At 37.7% G+C, this 24,738-nt stretch overlaps 1 protein-coding gene across 5 annotated transcripts in view; it reads left to right on the plus strand.

The window, feature by feature from the left end:
• The window catches only part of LOC120781420 (very-long-chain (3R)-3-hydroxyacyl-CoA dehydratase 3), a 33,609-nt gene extending 24,062 nt beyond the window's left edge, over window positions 1–9,547 (plus strand). For 2 of the 5 annotated variants that reach the window (XM_040113640.1, XM_040113639.1), the window contains exon 5: window positions 9,365–9,547. In XM_040113640.1, the coding sequence (XP_039969574.1) occupies window positions 9,365–9,378 (14 nt within the window). In that variant the 3' untranslated portion in view covers window positions 9,379–9,547. Of the gene's footprint in view, window positions 1–2,970; window positions 3,722–9,364 lie in introns of those variants that run through there. The other 3 variants (XM_040113637.1, XM_040113638.1, XM_040113634.1) reach the window with 3 other exon arrangements.
• The last annotated feature ends 15,191 nt before the right edge of the window (window positions 9,548–24,738 follow it).

Here is a 24,738-nt window from a genome sequence, read left to right on the forward strand (position 1 = left end):
ATATAAACGAAAGAACGAAAATCTTTATGAAAAATCGAATATATACAATAGATGTATTGGTTATCGCACCGTTCCCACGACAGTCGGGTCTAGGTAAACGGAACGGACCCGGATTTTTATCCCGCAAAGGAGTGTTAATTAGTCAGAATTCTGCCACTGCAACAACATTAGTCATCGCATCTGTCAAATATTAAAATACATACGATCTCGTGGACTCAGTTGTTTAAAGCGCCCATACACGAGCACACAAGTGCGTTCGATCGGTATGTGTGCGCTTGCGGTTTATCGTGTATGGGCTTGTTCGCGTACCGATCCATGTTCGCGAAAATGTTTGATTTTTTACGATCGGTGCGCGAACATGTTTATCGTGTATGGCGTTGTCGGCGCACAAAATCTCATTTCTCTCGTGTCGCCGAACAGTGAAGATCGCGGACAATGGCAAGTGTTAAGGGGAGAGCCTGCTTTCGAGGCTTCAAAAAATCGATTTTTTTGAGGATTTTTTTTGGGAGGGAAAGAAATAATTGATTAAAGCGAAATTTCTAGGCTTTATAGTTATATATTTGAACATCTTTCACAAATTTTTTGGATACGAAAAAAAAAAATGTGTAAAATTTAAAATTTTATTAAAAATTGAATAAATAGTGGCTTCTGATCAAAAGAATTTTACTTTATGCTGTTTAAAAATATGTTAAAACTTGACTTTTCTTAATATTTTTTTTAGTTTAAATATAAGAAAATTTTATGTCAATGATAATAAACTCTGCCCTAATTCCATACGACTTTTAGTTTTTTTCCTATCCTGCCCGTCAATTAAGAATAATCGTAAAAATTAAAAACCGAGAAATCACGCTTCTAAGTTTTCGCTTTTTGCCTAAAAGCTCATACATATACATATTTAGTGTAAGAAAAATAAAAGTTGGAATAACTTATTAACGAAATACAATGAAATAGATAAAAATGCTACATTAGAAATAAATTCCAAGAAATGTCCCGCTTGCCTGTCGCATATGTTAACTCTGTGAAGAACGAACGCAAAATGGATTTGTGTGTCGTGTATGGGCAAACGAATTCATACCGATCGAACGCACTTGTGTGCTCGTGTATGGGCACTATTAGACAGCTGTACGACTACACAATAGCAGCCTCTATGTTGTCGCTCTCGCTAAATTAAAAATATTTCTGATTTCGCTGACGGCAGTAGAGAGGAGTAGTGATGACACTAATATGTAAAACGTAAAATTATTTAGGGCTCTAAAAAACCTGACGCTATTTTACAAAGAGAAGCATAAAATAGCTCTGTTATATCATTTGTAATAACAATTGATAATTTAAAACAAATAAATTTTCCTATTTACTTATTTTTTGCATAAAAATTACACTTTGAACAAAATATTAAAATTTCATTGAAGTGAATGGTATCCAATTAAGAAGAAGAATGGTATTAGTACGGCAACATCGAAATTGTGTACATACAAAACAGACAGCTAGTTATTTTGTGTATATGCCGGCACTTGTTATGTCGCTGCCTTCGTACAAATGTTCATGTAGCAGGATTGACAACGCCGTTTACAGTTCACTGTCGTGCTGTCAATGTACAGAAAGGATAACTTATTCAGAGTTGCTTTCTTTGGTACGAACTAATCGTGTTATAGGAATCGACTACATTTGTAATAATAGTTGATAATTTAAAACAAATAAATGTACCCATTTACTTATTTTTTGCATAAAAATTTCACTTTGAACAAAATATTAAAATTTTATTGAAGTGAAAGGTATTACAACGAAATTATATATGTACAAAATGGACAGTTGTGTTGTTTTGTGTTTGATATGTCGCTGCCGTCTTACAAATGTTCATGTAGCAGGCTTCACGACACCATTTGCAATTCACTGTCGTGCAGTCATGTCGTGTCGCACTCTATGTGTTCATCACGTTATACTATAAGTTGTATCGGGTGATTTTTTAAGAGCTTGATAACTTTTTTTTAAAAAAAAACGCATAAAAGTTGCAAAATCTCATCGGTTCTTTATTTGAAACGTTAGATTGGTTCATGACATTTACTTTTTGAAGATAATTTCATTTAAATGTTGACCGCGGCTGCGTCTTGGTGGTCCATTCGGAAAGTCCAATTTTGGGCAACTTTTTCGAGCATTTCGGCCGGAATAGCCCGAATTTCTTCGGAAATGTTGTCTTCCAAAGCTGGAATAGTTGCTGGCTTATTTCTGTAGACTTTAGACTTGACGTAGCCCCACAAAAATAGTCTAAAGGCGTTAAATCGCATGATCTTGGTGGCCAACTGCCCATGCATCCCGAAAAATGCACTGTTTGGTGTGGTTTGTACGCTGGTGGAATCATTGGACCGTATTTTTCAAAGATGCTGTTGGACGCAACGTTACGGTGAATGGCGATCGCTATCGTTCGATGCTAACAAACTTTTTGTTGCCAAAAATGGAAGAACTGAACTTGGTTGACATGTGGTTTCAACAAGATGGCGCTACATGCCACACAGCTCGCGATTCTATGGCCATTTTGAGGGAAAACTTCGGAGAACAATTCATCTCAAGAAATAGACCCGTAAGTTGGCCACCAAGATCATGCGATTTAACGCCTTTAGACTATTTTTTGTGGGGCTACGTCAAGTCTAAAGTCTACAGAAATAAGCCAGCAACTATTCCAGCTTTGGAAGACAACATTTCCGAAGAAATTCGGGCTATTCCGGCCGAAATGCTCGAAAAAGTTGCCCAAAAATTGACTTTCGAATGGACCACCTAAGACGCAGCCGCGGTCAACATTTAAATGAAATTATCTTCAAAAAGTAAATGTCATGAACCAATCTAACGTTTCAAATAAAGAACCGATGAGATTTTGCAAATTTTATGCATTTTTTTTTTAAAAAAAGTTATCAAGCTCTTAAAAAATCACCCGATATTTAGATGAAAGTGCTAATTTTAATTTATTCTGTTTTTCAGATATCCGTACTACTTAACACAAATTTTTAAATGCGAAATTTTTCTTCTTACATGGCTGCGATATACTGTATGGATACCACTGTACCCTATGGGAATATTATGCGAAGGTATAATAATTCTCCGTAATCTACCCTATTTTGAAGAAACAAAAAAGTTGTCCCTGGAATTGCCTAATAAATTGAATATCTATTTTGATATGCCTGCATTTATGAAGATATATTTGCTGTTCTTGATTCTGCCAGGAACTTACTTAGTTATGTCTCATATGGCAAAGACACGTGCCAAGAAATTGAATGAAAAACACCCCATCTTAGGTAAACTAATATTGTGACATGGCCGTGTTCTATAGAACTCCGCGGAGTTTCATTCTTAGTATTAATAGTAAAATTTTTTAATTTCATTATTACTTTGCCCATAGTCATATCATACAGACATACATATGTATGTATATCAAAAGTATAATAAATAAAAAATAGCCTTGTTTAAAATTTATTTGTTTTGATTTTCGGTGTAATTGGTAGGTCATCAGTCTTCAGTTGAATATACTATGTATGTACATATGTAAATATGGTTGGGGTGTTTGATTGAGAACACAACGTCTTTAAGGCGGTTGTTCAAGAATAAACATGTGTGTTGGTGTCAAGGAGCGACATTTGGTCAGTGCCAAGAATAAAGGCATGTCCAACTTATTCCAATGTGAGAGCGCTTCAAAATTAGCGTTTTTTATAACTTTTTCCATTAAGGCCAGATTGGAAATAAAAACTTTTAGGCATTTAAATTAAAACACCCAATTTAGTACAAATAAAAATTACTACGTAGAGGTTATCTATTATATACATACATAGAGAAACTATTTAAATCTTTTTATAGTATGTTAAAACAACTGACGTTTGACCTTTCAATACCCAATAAAAGGTTTTAAGCTTTTTAGATCTTAATCAATACATGTTTTTAATAATTTTCCCATGAAAATAATACTAAGATGATATTTCATTCTTACTTCCAATGAGGGAGGAGATGGTCATCTCTGGTCAGTGCATCGCCCCATAAGTAATATCTATTAGTTTAAGTATTGGTAAAAATATGTAATCGGGATAATGGGATGCCCAACTTATTCCAGTGTGAGAGCGCCTCAAAATAAGCGTTTTTTATAACATTTTCCATTATGGCCAGATCGAACAAAATAAGAATTTTAGGGCATTTAAATTAAAACACCCAACATTTATTGCTATTGCAAATTATTATATATTGGACTTCTAATATATGGCGAAACTACTTAAATTCTTTTTTATGATTTTATGGTATATTAAAACAACTAACTTTTGATCTTTCAATACTTAATAAGGTTAATTAAGCCAGTTCGTTCTCAATTAATAAATGTTTTTAATCATTTGTAATTGAAATATAATTCTACTATGCAAAACGTATCATGAAATATATCTAAATTTCGCATTTTCTTTGATTTTCATTGTTTTAAATTATTAGCGATTCTTGAACGGCGGCAACAAATTCCTCCGTTTACCTATATTTTTGATATATTATATAATATTCCAGTCATTCCAATTGCAAAGCGTCAAATCCTACCCAATCCAGTCAACTGCCAAAGTTTGGTAGTTGAGCGGTTCTCACATTTCCAGTGACAGGAGAGTTGGGGATCCCTTTATCTAGGTATGTAATTCTATCTATAACAATTCTAATAGTATACACAAAAACATATATTTGTACACTTGCGGGGCATCTCGACGGGTGAAAATGTATTGTGTACTAACTGTATTGCTGTACATATTGCCTGTGGAGACTGCATATTGTTTATGGCAGGGGTGGGCATATTAGCCCTCAATGGCATCTTGCCTGTTCGGACAAAAATGCAAATTTTGAGGGCTAGATGAGGAGATCATCGCGGGCCAACATGAAGAGGGAAGTGAGAGCAAGGTATCTACCACTTTATATTTACGAATGAGAGCAACGTATTTTACCACACCATCTTAACAAATGAGAGCGCGCGCATATATGGGAAGTTGCACTGAGGGTAACACTGTGGATAACTGTAAAATTGCCTAACAATTTTAAGTTTCTTTGTAACTAATATAAATTTATAAAATGTAAGACAAATAACAAAAAGTATAATAAATATTTTATTTTAGTAATCATTTTTTTAATACGTATTTATAACAGCATTTAATTTAGTTTATTTGAAATAATAAGTTCTATGTTTGGTTTAATCTCATTTGCTGTAGCTACGCGCATTATTGTAAAACTTCCTTATAAAAAGTAATTTCAATAATAACTTCAGTTTATGAACCACTATTTCTTCAAACACATATGTGTGCCCAAATGAATCTTATGAGAGCGCAATGCAAATGATTAACCAACAACCAACAATACCGCCCGCTTACCATAGAAACTAGTCAGCAGATTGCTCTCTCACAACGCAGGGTTGTCAATCTCGATATACTGTAGTAATTATAAAAAATATCTTCAATATGTTCGAAATTTTCTTAAACTAACCCAAAATCAGAGTCGAATGCTATTATTTATAAATATATTAACTATTTTTAATAGTTTGATTTCAGTTTTGATATTTTATATTTTGAAAAATTATAATTGAAAAGTTAGATGTATACAAAACTACATATGCGTATTGAGTAATGGCAACATTTATCGAATGAAAACGAGAAAAAAACGCTTGCCGCTCCTAGCGAAGGGAGAAGCGGAATTCGCTGTTTTTGCCATTACCGTTTGTATTCTGTTTGTGTCACTCTCAATTAATAATGCCAAACCGCGCAAATATATTTTTACTTAATGATTTCTTATTTATTTTGAAAATATATGTTCCCTTTCTATAGAGCGTATTATTATTTTAATACATTTCCAGACGCAACTTAGATCTTTAAAATTTAACAAAACTATTATAGAAAAAAACCTACATTTTTTGAATATTTTGGTAAAACAACCAAACTGAAAATATTACAAATAATATGTATATTTATATGAGCATTTTCATTGAATGGAACTGCAATATGTTTAAACATAATATATGTATATTATGTGTATATTATGGTCACAAGTATCTTTTCTTTTTTATGTATGCGCATATATAAAACTGCCTACCATATGTACGTATAAAAGCCCACAACTTGAGAAAAGTTATCCCAATTGTAGCTAAAATGAATTTTTACAACTGGCATCACCACCATTAACTGTTCTATCACATGTACAGTGGTGTGAACAAAATAAGAACAGCCATAAGGTGTTATGAAGTTTTAAAATGTGCTGTTTTCTTATTAAATAAATTTGTTTTTAGATAAAAGTATAACTCATATAATTTTTTCGTACCAGTGATAAGTATTTCCCACCATGCAAAGGTAAATAAAAACAAATATTAATGCGAAACTCTAAAACCTGCAAATTATGTTTATCTCTTTTTGTTCACACAACTGTACAATTCCGATATGAAGTAAACTTACGCTCTTTAATTTGTGTACAATGTCAGTATTGCCGCAACCATTCTGCGAGCTTTTCGCAACTTTTTATGCCCTTCCCTGAAACTGACATCATCTAGCCCTCGTTAGCACTTTGTTAACTTCGCGGCCTAAAAATGTGCCCATCCCTGGCTTATGTTATACAATATATGGAATACAAATTAGTATGTCATATATTGAAAGCAATTAAAGCATGCACCTGGAACGTCCGGTCCCTAAATTGGGAAGGTGCCGCTGCCCAGCTGGTTGATGTTCTCGTGAAAATAAAGCCTGATATCACCGCCGTCCAAGAAATGCGATGGACGGGACAAGGACTGAAACTAGTAGGTCCTTGTGGCATTTACTACAGTGGCCATATAAAGGAGCGCAAGTTTGGTGTTGGATTCGTGGTGGGATAGAGTCTCCGTCGCCGAAGACTGTCATTCACTCCGGTGAATGAACGTCTAGCCACAATCCGCATCAAAGCGAGGTTCTTCAACATATCGCTGATTTGCGCCTACGCTCCGACGGAAGAGAAGGACGATATGACCAAAGATGCCTTCTATGAGCGCTTGGAGCGCGCTTATGAGGGCTGCCCCTGCCAAGACGTCAAAATCGTGCTTGGCGACTTTAACGCCAGGGTGGGCAAAGAAGGTATCTTTGGCACTACGGTCGGTAAATTCAGCCTCCACGATGAAACATCCCCAAATGGGTTGAGACTGATTGACTTCGCCGTGGCCCGAAATATGGTTATCTGTAGTACTAGATTCCAGCACAAGAAGATACATCAAGCTACATGGCTGTCTCCGGATCGAAAAGCCACCAACCAGATCGATCATGTTGTGATAGACGGAAGACACGTCTCCAGTGTTCTAGACGTGCGTACGCTCCGAGGCCCTAACATCGACTCGGACCACTATCTTGTTGCAGCCAAGATTCGCACCCGCCTCTGTGCAGCAAAAAACGCACGCCAACAAACACAAGGAAGGTTCGACGTCGAAAAGCTGCAATCACAACAGACTGCCGAACGATTTTTTACTCGGCTTGCACTCCTGCTCTCTGAGAGCACTCATCAACAACTCGGTATAAGGGAACTGTGGGACGGCATTTCAAACTCCTTACGTACAGCTGCATCCGAAACCCTTGGTTTTCGGAAAGTGCAAAAGAACAACTGGTACGACGAGGAGTGCCGCACCGCAGCGGAGAGAAAACAGGCTGCCTACCTCGCAACGTTACGATCGACCACAATACGTGCGGGATGGGATAGGTACCGAGAATTGAAGAGGGAAGCGAGACGCATCTGCAGACAGAAAAAGAAAGAGGCCGAAATGCGTGAGTATGAAGAGTATGATAAGCTGGCCGACAGGGGTAATGCTCGAAAATTCGACGAAAAAATGCGGCGGCTTACAGAAAGTTTCAAGACCGGAGCATACTCTTGTATCGGGTGATTTTTTTGAGGTTAGGATTTTCATGCATTAGTATTTGACAGATCACGTGGGATTTCAGACATGGTGTCAAAGAGAAAGATGCTCAGTATGCTTTGACATTTCATCATGAATAGACTTACTAACGAGCAACGCTTGCAAATCATTGAATTTTATTACCAAAATCAGTGTTCGGTTCGAAATGTGTTTCGCGCTTTACGTCCGATTTATGGTCTACATAATCGACCAAGTGAGCAAACAATTAATGCGATTGTGACCAAGTTTCGCACTCAGTTTACTTTATTGGACATTAAACCAACCACACGAATGCGTACAGTGCGTACAGAAGAGAATATTGCGTCTGTTTCTGAGAGTGTGGCTGAAGACCGTGAAATGTCGATTCGTCGCCGTTCGCAGCAATTGGGTTTGTGTTATTCGACCACATGGAAGATTTTACGCAAAGATCTTGGTGTAAAACCGTATAAAATACAGCTCGTGCAAGAACTGAAGCCGAACGATCTGCCACAACGTCGAATTTTCAGTGAATGGGCCCTAGAAAAGTTGGCAGAAAATCCGCTTTTTTATCGACAAATTTTGTTCAGCGATGAGGCTCATTTCTGGTTGAATGGCTACGTAAATAAGCAAAATTGCCGCATTTGGGGTGAAGAGCAACCAGAAGCCGTTCAAGAACTGCCCATGCATCCCGAAAAATGCACTGTTTGGTGTGGTTTGTACGCTGGTGGAATCATTGGACCGTATTTTTTCAAAGATGTTGTTGGACGCAACGTTACGGTGAATGGCGATCGCTATCGTTCGATGCTAACAAACTTTTTGTTGCCAAAAATGGAAGAACTGAACTTGGTTGACATGTGGTTTCAACAAGATGGCGCTACATGCCACACAGCTCGCGATTCTATGGCCATTTTGAGGGAAAACTTCGGAGAACAATTCATCTCAAGAAATGGACCCGTAAGTTGGCCACCAAGATCATGCGATTTAACGCCTTTAGACTATTTTTTGTGGGGCTACGTCAAGTCTAAAGTCTACAGAAATAAGCCAGCAACTATTCCAGCTTTGGAAGACAACATTTCCGAAGAAATTCGGGCTATTCCGGCCGAAATGCTCGAAAAAGTTGCCCAAAATTGACTTTCCGAATGGACCACCTGAAGACGCAGCCGCGGTCAACATTTAAATGAAATTATCTTCAAAAAGTAAATGTCATGAACCAATCTAACGTTTCAAATAAAGAACCGATGAGATTTTGCAAATTTTATGCGTTTTTTTTTTAAAAAAAGTTATCAAGCTCTTAAAAAATCACCCGATATGATATTATTAGACAATAAGTGTTTGCTTCATGTTTTTAGTCTGCCTGTGCAGTGAAATATATTATATGAAAACAAATGTTTGTTTTATTTTCATATTAAATACAACCAACCAAAATCTGTGTATATCTATTAACCTACTTGTTATACGTTAATGAATTTATATTGATCTCTCCTTGTTTTTTAGATAATAATCGTTAAAGGACTAGGATGACATATTTTGATACAGTAATTAATCTTCTCTTTCAGAAAATATTATTATTTTTACGAAGTGAATCTCTCTTTCCGATAATATTAATTCTTTCTTTTAGATATTATTATCAGCTTTATTTAATTAATCTTGATTTTCAGATATTAATAATATTTTATATTAAATATACAGGTAAAACTATAGATTTATTAATAATAATTATTGTTACTATTATAATTAGTATTAATTCATTAGAAATTGTATATTAATCAAGAGGAAATAAAAGGATGTTAATTAAAAACGTTTGCTTAAAATGGTAAAAATATTTTAAATCACGAATCAGAAAATACACCCGTGAATCAGCTGTCGATTAGGGTTATTAAATCAGCGCAGCTATAATTATTTTTATTGCACTACTGAATGAGCGCAACAGAGATGTATGATCCCACGTATACGTACGTGTAAGGACAAAAGTGGTTAGAATCTAAACAGCACCTTTTGCGTGTTCACCAGTTGTAAAGGTGTGAAAAGCTAGTGATTCACTAGTTTTTTCACCACGTTTGGCTGGCAGGGTAATTATATATGTAAAAATGTATACCGAACGCAATAGTGTCGTAGTAGCTAGGCTACTACTTTAGGCTCGTTGTTTAAAATTGTCAATTAATTGTCTTCAAATTAATGCTGTTTATCAGTTTCATTAGTATTGTTATTAGCATGCAAATTACTTGCTTCCCATATCAATTATTTTACGAATGTATTTAATAACTTAAACAACAAGGCAAACATTCAAAGGACGTAATCACGTATGTTTTGAGCTTTAACTGTTACAATATTATTTTGCATTTAGCTCAGCAAAATGTAAAATTTGTTTACACCAATGACATTTTTTCAACACACGAAAATGTTTTACCATTTGGCTAGCATCCTGCATAAGGCTTTAACTCATAGATTTTGAGCATTATATGGGATTGGTAGTAAACGAGACAAATCGAAACAACAAATTATGGAGGAAAGCAAAATACTGTGGTGAACACGAATACTTGAACAAAAAGGAATCAAGAAGTCGTAAACTCGAATAACAAGTAATACGCTTGAAGTTGTTCCATTACGAAATAAAGATAAGGATATAGCCATTAACTTGGGTATTTTATTTATCAATCCAGTGATCGTGCTCTAGAGAGAGTTTCAAGGTAAACGATTTATCGAGAAAGGCATTGCAATATTATTTATTTGCTAAATAAATATCTAAAGAAAACGCCAGTGTGCATGATTAGTATCGTTAGCATCTAAATCTACTGAGAGCAACAGCAAATATCAAATATTTCAGATATTTAACTAATGATGACAACCTTTGCTTGTCAAAACATAAAAAGTGGGTTAATTTTAGAATTCAATGTTAAAATGGTTGTGTACCGATAGAGAAGTTGTGAGCTCCTAGAAGGTTTCGGTTATACTTTTTTTAATTTTCGTGTTTCCTACACACATCTAAAAACCATCGCGATCCTTTGCCATCTCAGCCAAAATAAAGCCGCCGTTAAAAAGAAAACATCTTTTATTTGTAGCGCATCTTCAAGATGAATTTTAATTTTCTGCAAATTAGAATATTTTTTATTTTTTTCTCTGCAATATTTTTTCATTTTCAATACCTTACCTCAAATTCATCCTCACGCGTACGACATGCTTGTACAATTCCGGTCATATATCGATATCGCCCGTTTGTATGGTGTTAAACACTGACCCAGCGGTGTCTTATTCTTCAAAGTTAATTAAATGCGATTGGATTAGCTCCTCAAAACCTTTATCACACAACCATCGGGTAACTGTTGTAAACAAAAAATAACCTTAAACAGATATCATGTTAATGTCCAGTCGTTTTTGTAAACTTACTTCAATCATTCTTTCTCGGCTTGTTAATCTGCAAAAAAGAAGTTTTAGTTAAAAACAATTTGCCTTGATTTCAATATAGAGCTATATTTAAAAGAATTATTCATATTTGCAATATTTATCAAATAAGAAATAGTTAACCAAACTTTTGCGTATTTCCCTGCTTCGTTATTAATACTGCTTCTTGAAAAATTGTGTATCGCCATTTCTCTTTTAACAAATTAATATTTCGATAAGCCAAAAATACGATAGTTTTTCTCTTTCATTTCTTTGGTGAACAGCAGGAAATGTTTTTATGTTTTTGTGCAATTCGTTACCTCCGTCTTGCATTTTATTGATTCATGTACTGATCGTTTTCGAATTATCGATGCTCTCGATATTCGAGTCTGAACGATAAATGACAAAAATCAGAAACACTTAAAAGAAAAATTAATCATTTATTATTCTTCTTCTTCTTAATTGGCGTAGACACCGCTTACGCGATTATAGCCGAGTTAACAACAGCGCGCCAGTCGTTTCTTCTTTTCGCTGCGTGGCGCCAATTGGATATTCCAAGCGAAGCCAGGTCCTTCTCCACTTGGTCCTTCCAACGGAGTGGAGGTCTTCCTCTTCCTCTGCTTCCCCCGGCGCGTACTGCGTCGAATACTTTCAGAGCTGGAGTGTTTTCATCCATCCGGACAACATGACCTAGCCAGCGTAGCCGCTGTCTTTTAATTCGCTGAACTATGTCAATGTCGTCATATATCTCGTACAGCTCATCGTTCCATCGGATGCGATATTCGCCGTGGCCAATGCGCAAAGGACCATAAATCTTTCGCAGAATTTTTCTCTCGAAAACTCGTAACGTCGACTCATCGGTTGCTGTCATCGCCCAAGCCTCTGCACCATATAGCAGGACGGGAATTATGAGCGACTTATAGAGTTTAGCTTTTGTGCGTCGAGAGAGGACTTTACTTTTCAATTGCCTACTCAGTCCGAAGTAGCACCTGTTGGTAAGAGCAATCCTGCGTTGGATTTCCAGGCTGACATTATTAGTGGTGTTAATGCTGGTTCCTAAATAGACGAAATTATCTACAACTTCAAAGTTATGACTGTCAACAGTGACGTGAGAGCCAAGTCGCGAGTGCGACGACTGTTTGTTTGATGACAGGAGATATTTCGTTTTGCCCTCGTTCACTACCAGACCCATTTTCTGTGCTTCCCTGTCCAGCCTAGAGAAAGCAGAACTAACGGCGCGGGGGTTGAGGCCGATGATATCAATATCGTCGTCATACGCCAACAGCTGTACACTCTTATAGAAGATGGTACCTTCTCTACTAAGTTCTGCAGCTCGAACTATTTTCTCCAGGAGCAGGTTGAAGAAGTCACACGATAGGAGTCGCCTTGTCTGAAACCTCGTTTGGTATCGAACGGCTCGGAGAGGTCCTTCCCGATCCTGACGGAGCTTTTGGTGTTGTTCAACGTCAGTTTACACAGCCGTATTAGTTTTGCGGGGATACCAAATTCAGACATCGCGGCATAAAGGCAGCTCCTTTTCGTGCTTGTCGAAAGCAGCTTTGAAATCGACGAAGAGGTGGTGTGTGTCGATTCTCCTTTCACGGGTCTTTTCCAAGATTTGGCGCATGGTGAATATCTGGTCGGTTGTTGATTTTCCAGGTCTGAAGCCGCACTGATAAGGTCCAATCAGTTTGTTGACGGTGGGCTTTAATCTTTCACACAATACGCTCGATAGAACCTTATATGCGATGTTGAGGAGACTAATCCCACGGTAGTTGGCGCAGATTGTGGGGTCTCCTTTTTTATGGATTGGGCATAGCACACTTAAATTCCAATCGTTGGGCATGCTCTCGTCCGACCATATTTTACAAAGAAGCTGATGCATGCTCCCTATTAGTTCTTCGCCGCCGTGTTTGAATAGCTCGGCCGGTAGTCCGTCGGCCCCTGCCGCTTTGTTGTTCTTGAGGCGGGCAATTGCTATTCGAACTTCTTCATGGTCGGGTAATGGAACGTCTGCTCCATCGTCATCGATTATGAAATCGGGTTCTCCTTCTCCTGGTGTTGTGCGTTCACTGCCATTCAGCAGGCTGGAGAAGTGTTCCCTCAATAATTTAACTATGCTCTGGGCATCAGTGACTAGATCACTTTTGGGGGTTCTACAAGAGTATGCTCCGGTCTTGAAACCTTCTGTAAGCCGCCGCATTTTTTCGTAGAATTTTCGAGCATTACCCCTGTCGGCCAGCTTATCAAGCTCTTCGTACTCACGCATTTCGGCCTCTTTCTTCTTCTGTCTGCAAATGCGTCTCGCTTCCCTCTTCAACTCTCGGTATCTATCCCATCCCGCACGTGTAGTGGTCGATCGTAACGTGGCGAGGTAGGCAGCCTGTTTTCTCTCCGCTGCGACACGGCACTCTTCGTCGTACCAGCTGTTCTTTTGCTCTTTCCGAAAACCAATGGTTTCGGTTGCAGCTGTACGTAAGGAATTTGAAATGCCGTCCCACAGCTCCCTTATACCGAGTTGTTGACTAGTGCTCTCAGAGAGCAGGAGTGCAAGCCGAGTAGAAAATCGTTCGGCTGTCTGTTGTGATTTCAGCTTTTCGACGTCGAACCTTCCTTGTGTTTGTTGGCGTGCGTTGTTTGCTGCACAGAGGCGAGTGCGAATCTTAGCTGCAACAAGAGTCGATGTTAGGACCTCGGAGCGCACGCACATCTAAAACACTGGAGACGTGTCTTCCATCTATCACAACATGATCGATCTGGTTGGTAGTTTTTCGATCCGGAGACAGCCAGGTAGCTTGATGAATCTTCTTATGCTGGAATCTAGTACTACAGATAACCATATTTCGGGCCCCGGCGAAGTCAATCAGCCTCAACCCATTTGGGGATGTTTCGTCGTGTAGGCTGAATTTACCGACCGTAGTGCCAAATATACCTTCTTTGCCCACCCTGGCGTTAAAGTCGCCAAGCACGATTTTGACATCGTGGCGGGGGCAGCTCTCATAAGCGCGCTCCAAGCGCTCATAGAAGGCATCTTTGGTCACATCGTCCTTCTCTTCCGTCGGGGCGTAGGCGCAAATCAGCGATATGTTGAAGAACCTCGCTTTGATGCGGATTGTGGCTAGACGTTCATTCACCGGAGTGAATGATAGTACTCGGCGACGGAGTCTCTCTCCCACCACGAATCCAACACCAAACTTGCGCTCCTTTATATGGCCACTGTAGTAAATGTCACAAGGACCTACTCGTCTCTGTCCTTGTCCTGTCCATCGCATTTCTAGGACGCCGGTGATGTCAGCCTTTATGTTCGTGAGGACATCAACCAGCTGGCAGCGGCACCTTCCCAATTAAGGGTCCGGACATTCCAGGTGCATGCCCTGATATCGTAGCCCTTATTTCGTTTGCCATGGTCGTCATCAAAAGGGGGGTCTCTCATCCGAGGCTGTTTAGACTTTTTCATTGGTATTGTTTTTTACGTGGCGGGTCCCAAGCCCAGCGCACAACCCTTGTAGGGAATGTTTCGCCTTCTCACTTTAGCTCGCCTTCGAACGGATGTTCTTAGGCTACCCAGAGGATACTTGGTCAAAGACCGGAAGTAGTGAGCTGCTTGAGCCATGTGTAAAAGAATCGTTTCTGGCCATTCCCAAGTGAATGGCGATCAGAGAACTTTCCTCACTTGCGTGAACTTCTACACATGACTCCATTCTCCATCTTATTACTTTCCCTTAAAACTTTGGATTACATTTATTTGCCCGTAACATTTGAAAGTTTCGATTTTAAATTAGAATATCTCGATAAGAAGCATACTTATAGCGGAATTCTGTAACTGTCTATAGTGTCTATTTGTGATTAGTTACTATTCACTAAAGAGTCTCTAGCATTAGTCTCAAAATATTACCTCAAATTCGAGACCTGGTAGTTAGCAGGTCACAAAATCAAACTTGTCTGCCATTTTGAATACATAGATATTAATCGATTGTCGTTTTTTTATATTTTGTAAGCAACTCAAACACGAAAAGGTTAAAAATAAATTAATTTTACATAAATTTCGTAAATATTATGAAACAAAGTCGACACATATTTTTATTTTTATTGATAATTTTGTTTTTTGACTATGTTATAGAAAATTTAATATTTGTTATCGACATATTTATTTTCATTCAAGTCTAAAAATTGTCTCTAACATAAAATTTCAAATTTAGAGACTTGAGACTGTATCGTAGTGCAGATTCTCGCTATTATTGTTCCTTCCAAGATGAACCAATCAAGACTGTACATCGAAACCCAATTAAAGAAGAACAAGATAGGTGTTTTTATACGTTAGGAAAATAGGAGAACAACCCAACGACTATTATTCGTTCAATCTCAGATGAATACTAAAATTTATGTTATACATTATTAATGCCCATACGTCGGACATTGTCATTACGATAATGGCATATTACATCAATTCAGCAAATTCGTAACAGTCCCACCGAAAAACCTTAAGTTTTTCAAAAATTATAACTATCTTTATTTATCTTCTATGTCTAAAGGTAGAGTACATATCTTTTGTACTGGCCTGTGTAAAATATTCGTTGACGTTCGAATTGTCACGGAACGCACCAAATTATTACTGCTGGGACGAAGTTCTATTATACGGCTTATTGCTCATTAAGCTGGTGGCAAATTCTCACATTAAATCAGTACTAATTGGCCCAATGGCACTCGCTCTGATTCTCTTAGCACTTCTTGCGTTCCTGCAGTGTTGCCAAATACTCACTTTGCCGTCTGACCCAAAACGCCTTGATAATAGTCTATCGCTCTTTCCACTGTTTAATGCCTTTAGCTGATGAATTCTCTTGAATTACGAACAGAAATGGAAGAACTAGAAAAACTTCAAAGTCAGATGGATCGTCATTCAGCGGATGTTAAGAACGATTTGGGTAAGTAAGGTTGATAGTTGTTCAAGAATAGTACTCGCAGACCAATGGCACGAACTAGATGAAATTTTATCGACTTTATTGCTGCCTCGTAAATTCTTCCCTGGTGGGGAGCTGCAGGAGTCATGAACAGCCATTCTGTATCTTTCCCACTTAAATGCTGAAATACCCCCTTTTTGTACCATACTGCTCAAACGCTGTAGCATTATTACTGTATATTCTTTCACAGCAACCACGACGAGCTATAAAACGGTCATAACAAGCAATGACAGCTATTGTTGTTAAGTATGTTACCACGTTTAGATGAATTCCTATCCCTGTCAATCATTTTGATCTTTATCGGTCCAGCATAATCTACTCTTGTGTGTAGAAAATGCTTACCTGCTCTGAATCGATGGGGGGGTAGATCTGCCATCATTTGGACCTTTGTGTGGTGATTGTGTCGCACAAAAATAACACATCTGTGCAGTTATTTCCTTAGTGAACTACGAAGGCGCGAAATCCAGTAAAACTGACGAATAAATTGCATCATGATTAGAATGCCACCGTGTTTCGTTCCGTTATGCGCATGATCCATTATTAACCACGATAATCTGGGTCCATCTGGAACTATCACTGGGTGTCGCATGTTTTCATCTAAATTTAAAATTTTCAATCGGCCATGCACTCTGAGGAGTATGTCCATCACCACAGGTTTCAACAATTCAATCTTACTTTTTTCTGGAATCCTTATACCCGCTTTCAAATTCGTTATCTCTTTGTTGTAATATTTTTCTTGTTCTTGTTTCAAGAGAAATTTCATCTCTTGTGACTTGTGTTTGTTATCGGGTACTAACTGTAACATTTATTTTCTCTTAGATTGTCTAAGTGCTAAACGGACTTTAACATTCGAAATGAATTTAACCACAATATCTATCGCCATTTCTTCACATCGGTATTCGTCTGTATTGATGATACGCGATTTGCCATAAACGTCTTGAGGTTGCGTGGTATCTTTTTTATCCAATAAAATACCACTTGTGAATCTGTCCACAATGTGTAGTCAACTTCTGTATATTCCATTACTCTTATTCCATAAAAAGGTAAACGAGATAATAACTCTGCCGCAGCTAATTCAAGACGGGGCACCGTAATTATCTTCATTGGTGCAACACGTGTTTTTGATTAAAGTAATGTAACTTTTACCTGTCCATCTTCTAGTACTTTTCGAATATAGATCACAGCACCATAAGCCGTCGTTGATGCATCAGAAAACCCGTGTATTTCAATCCTTCCATCTATATTTGTATGACAGATGGATCTGTCAAGAACAAAATTTTCAAGAATAACAACGTCTTACCAATAGTTTTTAGACCTTATCGCTATCTCTTCAGGTACAGGTTCGTCCCAATCCGATCCGATGTGCCATAAGTCTTGTATAATAATTTTGCCTAAGATAGTTACTGGATAAATGAAAACATTTGATCATACAGTTGAGCAACACAAGCTAATATATTTCTTTTAGCGATGACAGTTTCTATCTCAAGAGTCTGCGAAGGTTAATTGATCTTGTTTGAGCTTCCATTTTAACCCCAACACTGATGCAAAACATGAATGATCCTTCTTCTTCTTCTAAGTTTATTTCCTCTATAAGTTTTTTCGAGTTCGTCTTCTACGTTTTCATTTCGAAACCGCCACCTTTTAGAATATGATCAATTTCTTTTGTCAATTGCATCGCGTCACTTTCATTCCTAGTTCCAGTGACACAATCATCCATATATAAATAATTTTCAATTACTTTAGACTCATCTGTGAATTCTTTTTCTGCATCCCTTGCATACTGCATCACTCCTCAAACAGCATTAAATGCAGATGATGTCATACCATATGTTACGACCTTTAACCAATATTCTCTTATCGGTTCATCAGTATTCTTTCTCCAAAAAATAAGATCCCATTGACTTTGGACTACTCGTACTTGCCGGAACAGTTTTTTAACCCATTTGGCGCCTCTGTACCTAATCAGGTACAGCAAAACTTTTAAAACTATTGTTGTTTGCTTCCATTTATTTTAATACGACATACATGGTGCGCTAAAACATTAGGAATTTAGGTGAGAATATCCACAATATCTGTCACAAAGTGGGTTATATTTTATCAGTCTGAACGCTTATAAAGGTAAGAAAACAATTTAATTATTTTTTTGTTGATCTACATGTATAATTGTTAATTTATTTATGTTATTTTGTTGTTTGTACCTATACTTGTAATATAAATAATGAATAAAAATATTACAGCTCATAATTACAAATAATCGTAGTTTAAACTTTATTGTACCTGGTTAGGTACAGCGGCAGAATCCATATAAGATTTTCACTTTTTTTTAGGGTTTCGTGACAATGAATTCAAAACGTTTTAACTTTTCTAACTACTATAACGGCTTAGCAGAAGCCGTTAACGCCGTTTTAGAAGACAGGGACAATGATGGTGATTTCGACTTCGCGATCATACCACCAGAACCTAGCGTGGTGAGGGATGAAGAAGAAGGTGTCGATGAGAATATGGTCACAGCCTCTTTACCACAAGACATTCCTAGGGATAGCAGTGACAATGACAGCAGCAATGATGAGCCGTTAACCGAAAAGGCAAGGAGAAGTCGTCGTCAGCTGCCAGATCAACCAATATGGCGTCAGTGTTCACAAATATATTCTTCTAGTTATGTCACCGAAAGACAAGAAGAGGTAAAAAAGGTGTTTGAAAATCTCACACCAGTTGTAATATTTGAGAAAATATTTGATGAAGACGTCATAAACTTGATCGTAAATAATACGTACAATATTATACGCTAATCAAAATAACAGACACATTTCAATTAGATTCTGTCTTTTTGAAAAAGTTTATGGGCATATTGATACTATCAGGATATCATAAACTACCAAGAGAAGATTTGTATTGGTCTTATGATGAGGACGTAGGTCTTGAAAAAATATCGAAGTGTGTGCTAAGGCAAAGATTTCGAGACATTAAAAGAAGAAGCATTCATTTTGTGAATAACAACGAAGCTAGATCATTGAGGGATAAAATGTTTAAAGTTCGTCCATTAGCTAATATTCTTATGAGCAAATTTCTACAGTGAGGTGTAGTGTACGACCATATTTCAATAGATGAGCCCATGGTGAAGTATTTTGGTCATCATTCTGCTAAACAGTTTATCCGTGGAAAAACAGTGCGTTTTGGTTATAAAAATTGGGTAGCTGCAAGTTCCACAGGATACTGCTATGTTTTTGAATTTTATTATGGAAAAGTCGTTGAAGCTTCTACTGAACCCTTAGGATCAAGAGTTGATAAAACGTTACTTCAAAGGTTGCAGACTGATCCACCAAGGCACCAGGTTTTTTTTTTTTATAAGTTTTTTACTAATTATAATCTCTTGGTAGACCTAAAAAAAGAAGGATATCGTGCAACTGGAACGATAAGAGAAAATAGAACAAAGAAATGTCCCATGAGAAGTACTAAAGAGATGAAGAAAGAAGACCGTGCCTCGTATGATTTCAGGTTTGATAAGCAAAACGAAATTCTATTAGTGAGATGGAAGGATAATAGTGTTTGCACTAAGGTGACAAATTATGACCCTATTGAACCTTTGGGAGTTGTCAAGCGATGGTCGTCTCTGCAACGTGATAAAACAGATGTAAACATACCAAAGGCATTGCAAACTTATAACAAGCACATGGGTGGGATGGATGAATTGGATCAATCAATTTCTCTTTATAGGATTGCAATTCATGGGAAAAAGTGGTGGTGGGTTTTATTCACATATAAGTACATATGTATGCTAGATATGACAATTGCAAATGATTGGCGTTTGCATGTAATGAGTCACAGTGATAGCATGGATCAGCTCCTGTTTCGACGTTCTATTGCGAGGTACTACTTACGCCAAAAAACACAACATAAGACTCGGCCTTCCGCTTCATTGGTCCCAGGTTTGCCCCAAGATAGTAAAGGACACTACCCACAAAAATTGAAAAACCATTACGGTGTGTTATGTGTCACGCTAGAGTTCGGTGGCAATGCAAAAAATGTCTAAAAACATTATGTGTCGAAAAACAATGTTTTGAAAATTTTCAGCTGTAATACGCCGCTGTACTCAATTAAGTACACCCCCCTATAAGGGGGCCTATTTCTTTGTGACATAACGATGTGGTGGTATGTGATACACCAGTTCTCCAGCTTTTGCAGCCCTCGATACCGTTTCCATATGTCCTGACGTCTCATATTCCCTCATAAAGTCTGTACATTGTTTCTTTAGTTTGGGATCTCTACTTAATTTTTTCTCCAACAACATAAATCGCCGCAATGCTATTTCTCTTGAAGTTCCAATATCACCAATATTTTCCCTTAATGGAATTGAAACAACAAATCTACCGTTCGCATCTCTTGAATATGTATCGACAAATATCTTTTCACTTTTTCTTCATCTTCATTCTTTTAAAAACACGAAACGACTGTATCAAGTTGCCAGAATCGCCTGACTAACTCACCCAATTCTTCAACGTTTGTGCAATAAAAGTAAGACATCGAATTCCCTGTTTCGATACTGCCTTGTATCTCACGGGCTCCACAAACTACCATACCTAAATGAGTCTCAAGATAAACAGCTACTTCACAATCATGTGAATGCGCCGTTATCAAAATCTTTGCAAAAATTTTTACATTGAGTACCCCCTGAACAATACCTGGCTCCCAACATTGTAGATCAGCAAGTGGTATGGTTGATTTTACTGATGTTGGTTTCAACGTTCATTCAGGTAGCATTGGTTGCCAATTGTTTTCTTTTGGTAGAACCCAAAATTCTTCCTCAATGTACCCATTTGATTGAAACCGCCGTCTTATCTTCAGTACTGTACGTCGACTCACTCCAAAATATTTCCCTTCTATATCTACCATCTTGCATTATGTTGTAATAAATATAGTTTAAAAAAACTAAAACACACGCTTTTAAAGCAAATCAAACTAAAAAGTGAAACATAATTCTTTGTATAAACTAACAATAATAATGAAGAAAAAATGCCTGCATAACTGTGAAAATAGCGTGGAATGCTCGATATATGAAAAATATGTCTCAAAGCACCCCACGCTTTTCTCACTGTTAACGCCGCCCCGCCCAATATCTTTTGCCACGTCTGTATCGGCAGAATAATCTTTTCGTTTCTTCCTTTTCGAAGTTTTAATTAGCGCGCAACTAAACACTAACTAAAAAAGTTGCGCGCGCTCTCTCCTTTTGCGACCCTCCAATTTAGCAACACCCAAGTTACAGCCAAACATATTTTGGATTTGTGCTCTGCAAGCTATGAGGTAATAGATTGGTTAATTTGTGCATCATTTATGTACAAAACCCATTGTGCTGTGTGAAGTGGAGACCAAAACTTATTTTTTGCACTCTACCCACAAAATCAACGCACAAGACTGCAGGTAGTATTGTACTTCTTTTAAGTACAACAATAAATACACCTGGTAAATGCACTGAATATTTCACTTTGAAAAAAAAAACAAAAACCACACACACTGTTATTCGAAAAAAATTATAAATTTCTTGGACGCACAAACCTCGTCTGGAGCGTCAACAATCTCTCTCGGTTTTTTCTGTGTTTTCTTGTGGTTAATTTGAGTCTAGTCGCTCAACTCTGCCTTTCCAAATATTGTTCGAATAGCAATAAAGGCAAGCAGCAATAACGCAGCTGCAGTTTCGCCAGTGCAAAAAAAAAAAAACAAAATACAAAAATTAAAACAAGTGAAGTGAGCGACATCAAAAATTGGAGCAAGTGAAGTGAGCGACGGCAAGAAAGCCAAGCAGCAAAGGCAAAGACGCACAGGCAAAGCAACAAAGGGAGAGCAGCAAAGGCAAAGCAGCACAGGCAAAACTGCAAAGGCAGAGCAGCTAAGGCTAAGCAACAAAGGGAGAGCAGCACCGGCAAAGCAGCACAGGCAAACTGCAAAGGCAGAGCAGCAAAGACAAAGCAGCGCAGCAGCCATCCCAGAAGGACAGCAACAAACAAATAGTGTAGTATTAAAATAACCCCGTGAACAAAGTGAAAGTGATTAGTGGATATAAATCAAATAAGTGCTTGTGAATTTTATTTGTATTTGTATTTGCATTTAAATAAAGTAATTAAGCACAAAGCAATTTTGTTTGTGTACATATTCGAAGACTAGGCGTGCAAGTGCATTGGGCCGATTACCCAGCAAGCACATTCAAATTAAATTTTGGAAAAATACTTTGAGGAAATACTTCACTAAATTTACAAGTGCAAGTACAAGTGCATTGGGCCGATTACCCAGCAAGCACATTCTAATTAAATTCGAAAAAATACTTTGCGAAAATAGTTTACTAAATTTCTTAATTTTTTTTGTGCCTTCGAAAATTCACGCTTCATTAAGAAACAACGCACTACTAATTTCTAGTTTGTCCGTGATTGGTTCTATAACTTTTGAACTTTCGCAACATATTTGCAAATATTTTTTAAATTTTAATTTCAAGTTTTAGATCCGATTTTGTGCAACATTTTTGCAGTTCCGTTTCAATTTTCGAACGCAATGGAAGCCATCAGACATTTATCACAGCTGCAGACGCTCTACTGGAGTTTGAGAAGTCTTTTACTCCAACAGCAAATAACCAAAGTGCCTACTCTCTTGAAGTTCAGCAAGCTGAACTGAAATCTCTGTGGGCAGAGGTAAAGTCAGAATACAAGTTGTGTTTGCCAAAAGTGGATCCTTCCGACACAAGCTCAATTGACGACATTAAGCTTAAATATCCAAGCTGTTACCACGCTAATGTATGTTGCGCGGCCTTGATGGGCGAACACATGCACAACCTCACGGCTTTCAACCAAAACCCTACTTCGAATTCTACAGTAATTCAACCTGAACGGTTACAACAAACGGTAGAACCCGTGAGGTAATCCATCAGTTTACCGCCATGTGATACAGAAATATTTCATGGCGATGTTTTACAATGGCCCTCATTTAGGGATTTATTTGCCGCCATTTATGGGAATAACCCAAGGCTATCTCCAGTCGAAAAGTTATTCCATCTGAATCAGAAAACGCGAGGTGAAGCAAAAGCTATTGTTTCGAAAGCGCCACTGACGCATGACGGATTCGCATTGGCTTGGAATAATTTGTTGTGTAGGTATGAAAACAAGCGAGTGCTTGTCAACACACAATTAAATTTATTATTCAAGCTCCCGCACATTTCAACAGAATCTGAGACCGAACTCAGAAATTTACAGCGGGAGATTAATAGCTGCATTTCAGCTTTACAAATACATGGGATCAATATAGATAGCTGGGATGCCATATTTACATATTTGTGTCCTATCCGACTACCGGACTATACACTGTCGCTTTGGGAACAATCTCTGGATTCGGATTCAGAGATCCCAAAATGGGTTGAGTTAGACAAGTTTTTAACCAAACGGGTTAAAACGCTTGAGAGAGTATCAAACCTCAAAGTCGATTTGGGTACTCAACCCAAGATTAAGTCGGCTGATGGTGAAGATCGGATTCCAAACTTGCAGTCAAGGATTGGATCCAAACCCATCAATTCCCTTCACGCCAAAACAAACAATATTAAATGTAAACTGTGCTCATCTCAATCGCACATTTTGAAAACTTGTCAAAGATTCATTGAGATGCAGCCTAATGCACGATTGAATGCTGTCAGAAAACTCCACGTCTGCTTAAATTGTTTATCGGACTCACATGAAGTCAAAAATTGCAGAAGTATGTTTAATTGTAATAAATGTAAACAGAGACATCACCCTATGATTCACCGGGATCAGAGTGAGGATATAGCTCAGATATCTGACAGCACAAACACTACTGAGATTTCTACTAAATCTCATGTGGCCTCTATTAAAAATGCCTACCAGTCGAAGTATGCTCTTAGGTACAGCCATGGTGACAATATGTCACAACGAGAGCACCTTTACTGTCAGAGCCCTGATTGATTCGGGATCTGAAGCCACCTTCATAAGCAATAGTCTGCAAAAACGCTTACATCTGGCAAGCAAAAAGGTCAGCGCGCGAGTTTCAGGACTGAATAATACCATATCAGGACGAGTTCAATTGGTATGCTCGATTACAATTGGCTCGCCCCGTAACAAAAGTTTAAGAGTAGAAGCGGAAGAGTTCGTACCACCAAAATTGACTGGACTGCTTCTATCCAGATCAATTAACTCTTCAATTATAAAAGGATTATCCAATATCCCCTTAGCGGATAATAATTTCTATACGAGTCAAAAGGTTGACTTGTTGATTGGAGCGGATCTTTACCCGAAAATCATTGTAAATGGGGTAAAATCGAAAATGTTCGGATCCCTCGTAGCACAACGTATTGTGTTCGGTTGGGTTTTAACAGGTTCCGTTCCCTCCGAAGAAACAAAAATAAATTCAACAATAACTCAACAACGAACACAAAATCATTTTTGTAGTGTAAAAATTACTAATTTTATACCTAAACAACAACAACAACGAAAACATCATCATCAGCAACAACACAATAGCAATCAGCGGAATAGAAATGCATTG

The sequence above is a fragment of the Bactrocera tryoni genome, unplaced genomic scaffold (genome assembly GCF_016617805.1).
Source record: "Bactrocera tryoni isolate S06 unplaced genomic scaffold, CSIRO_BtryS06_freeze2 scaffold_7, whole genome shotgun sequence".
Taxonomy (NCBI): domain Eukaryota; kingdom Metazoa; phylum Arthropoda; class Insecta; order Diptera; family Tephritidae; genus Bactrocera; species Bactrocera tryoni.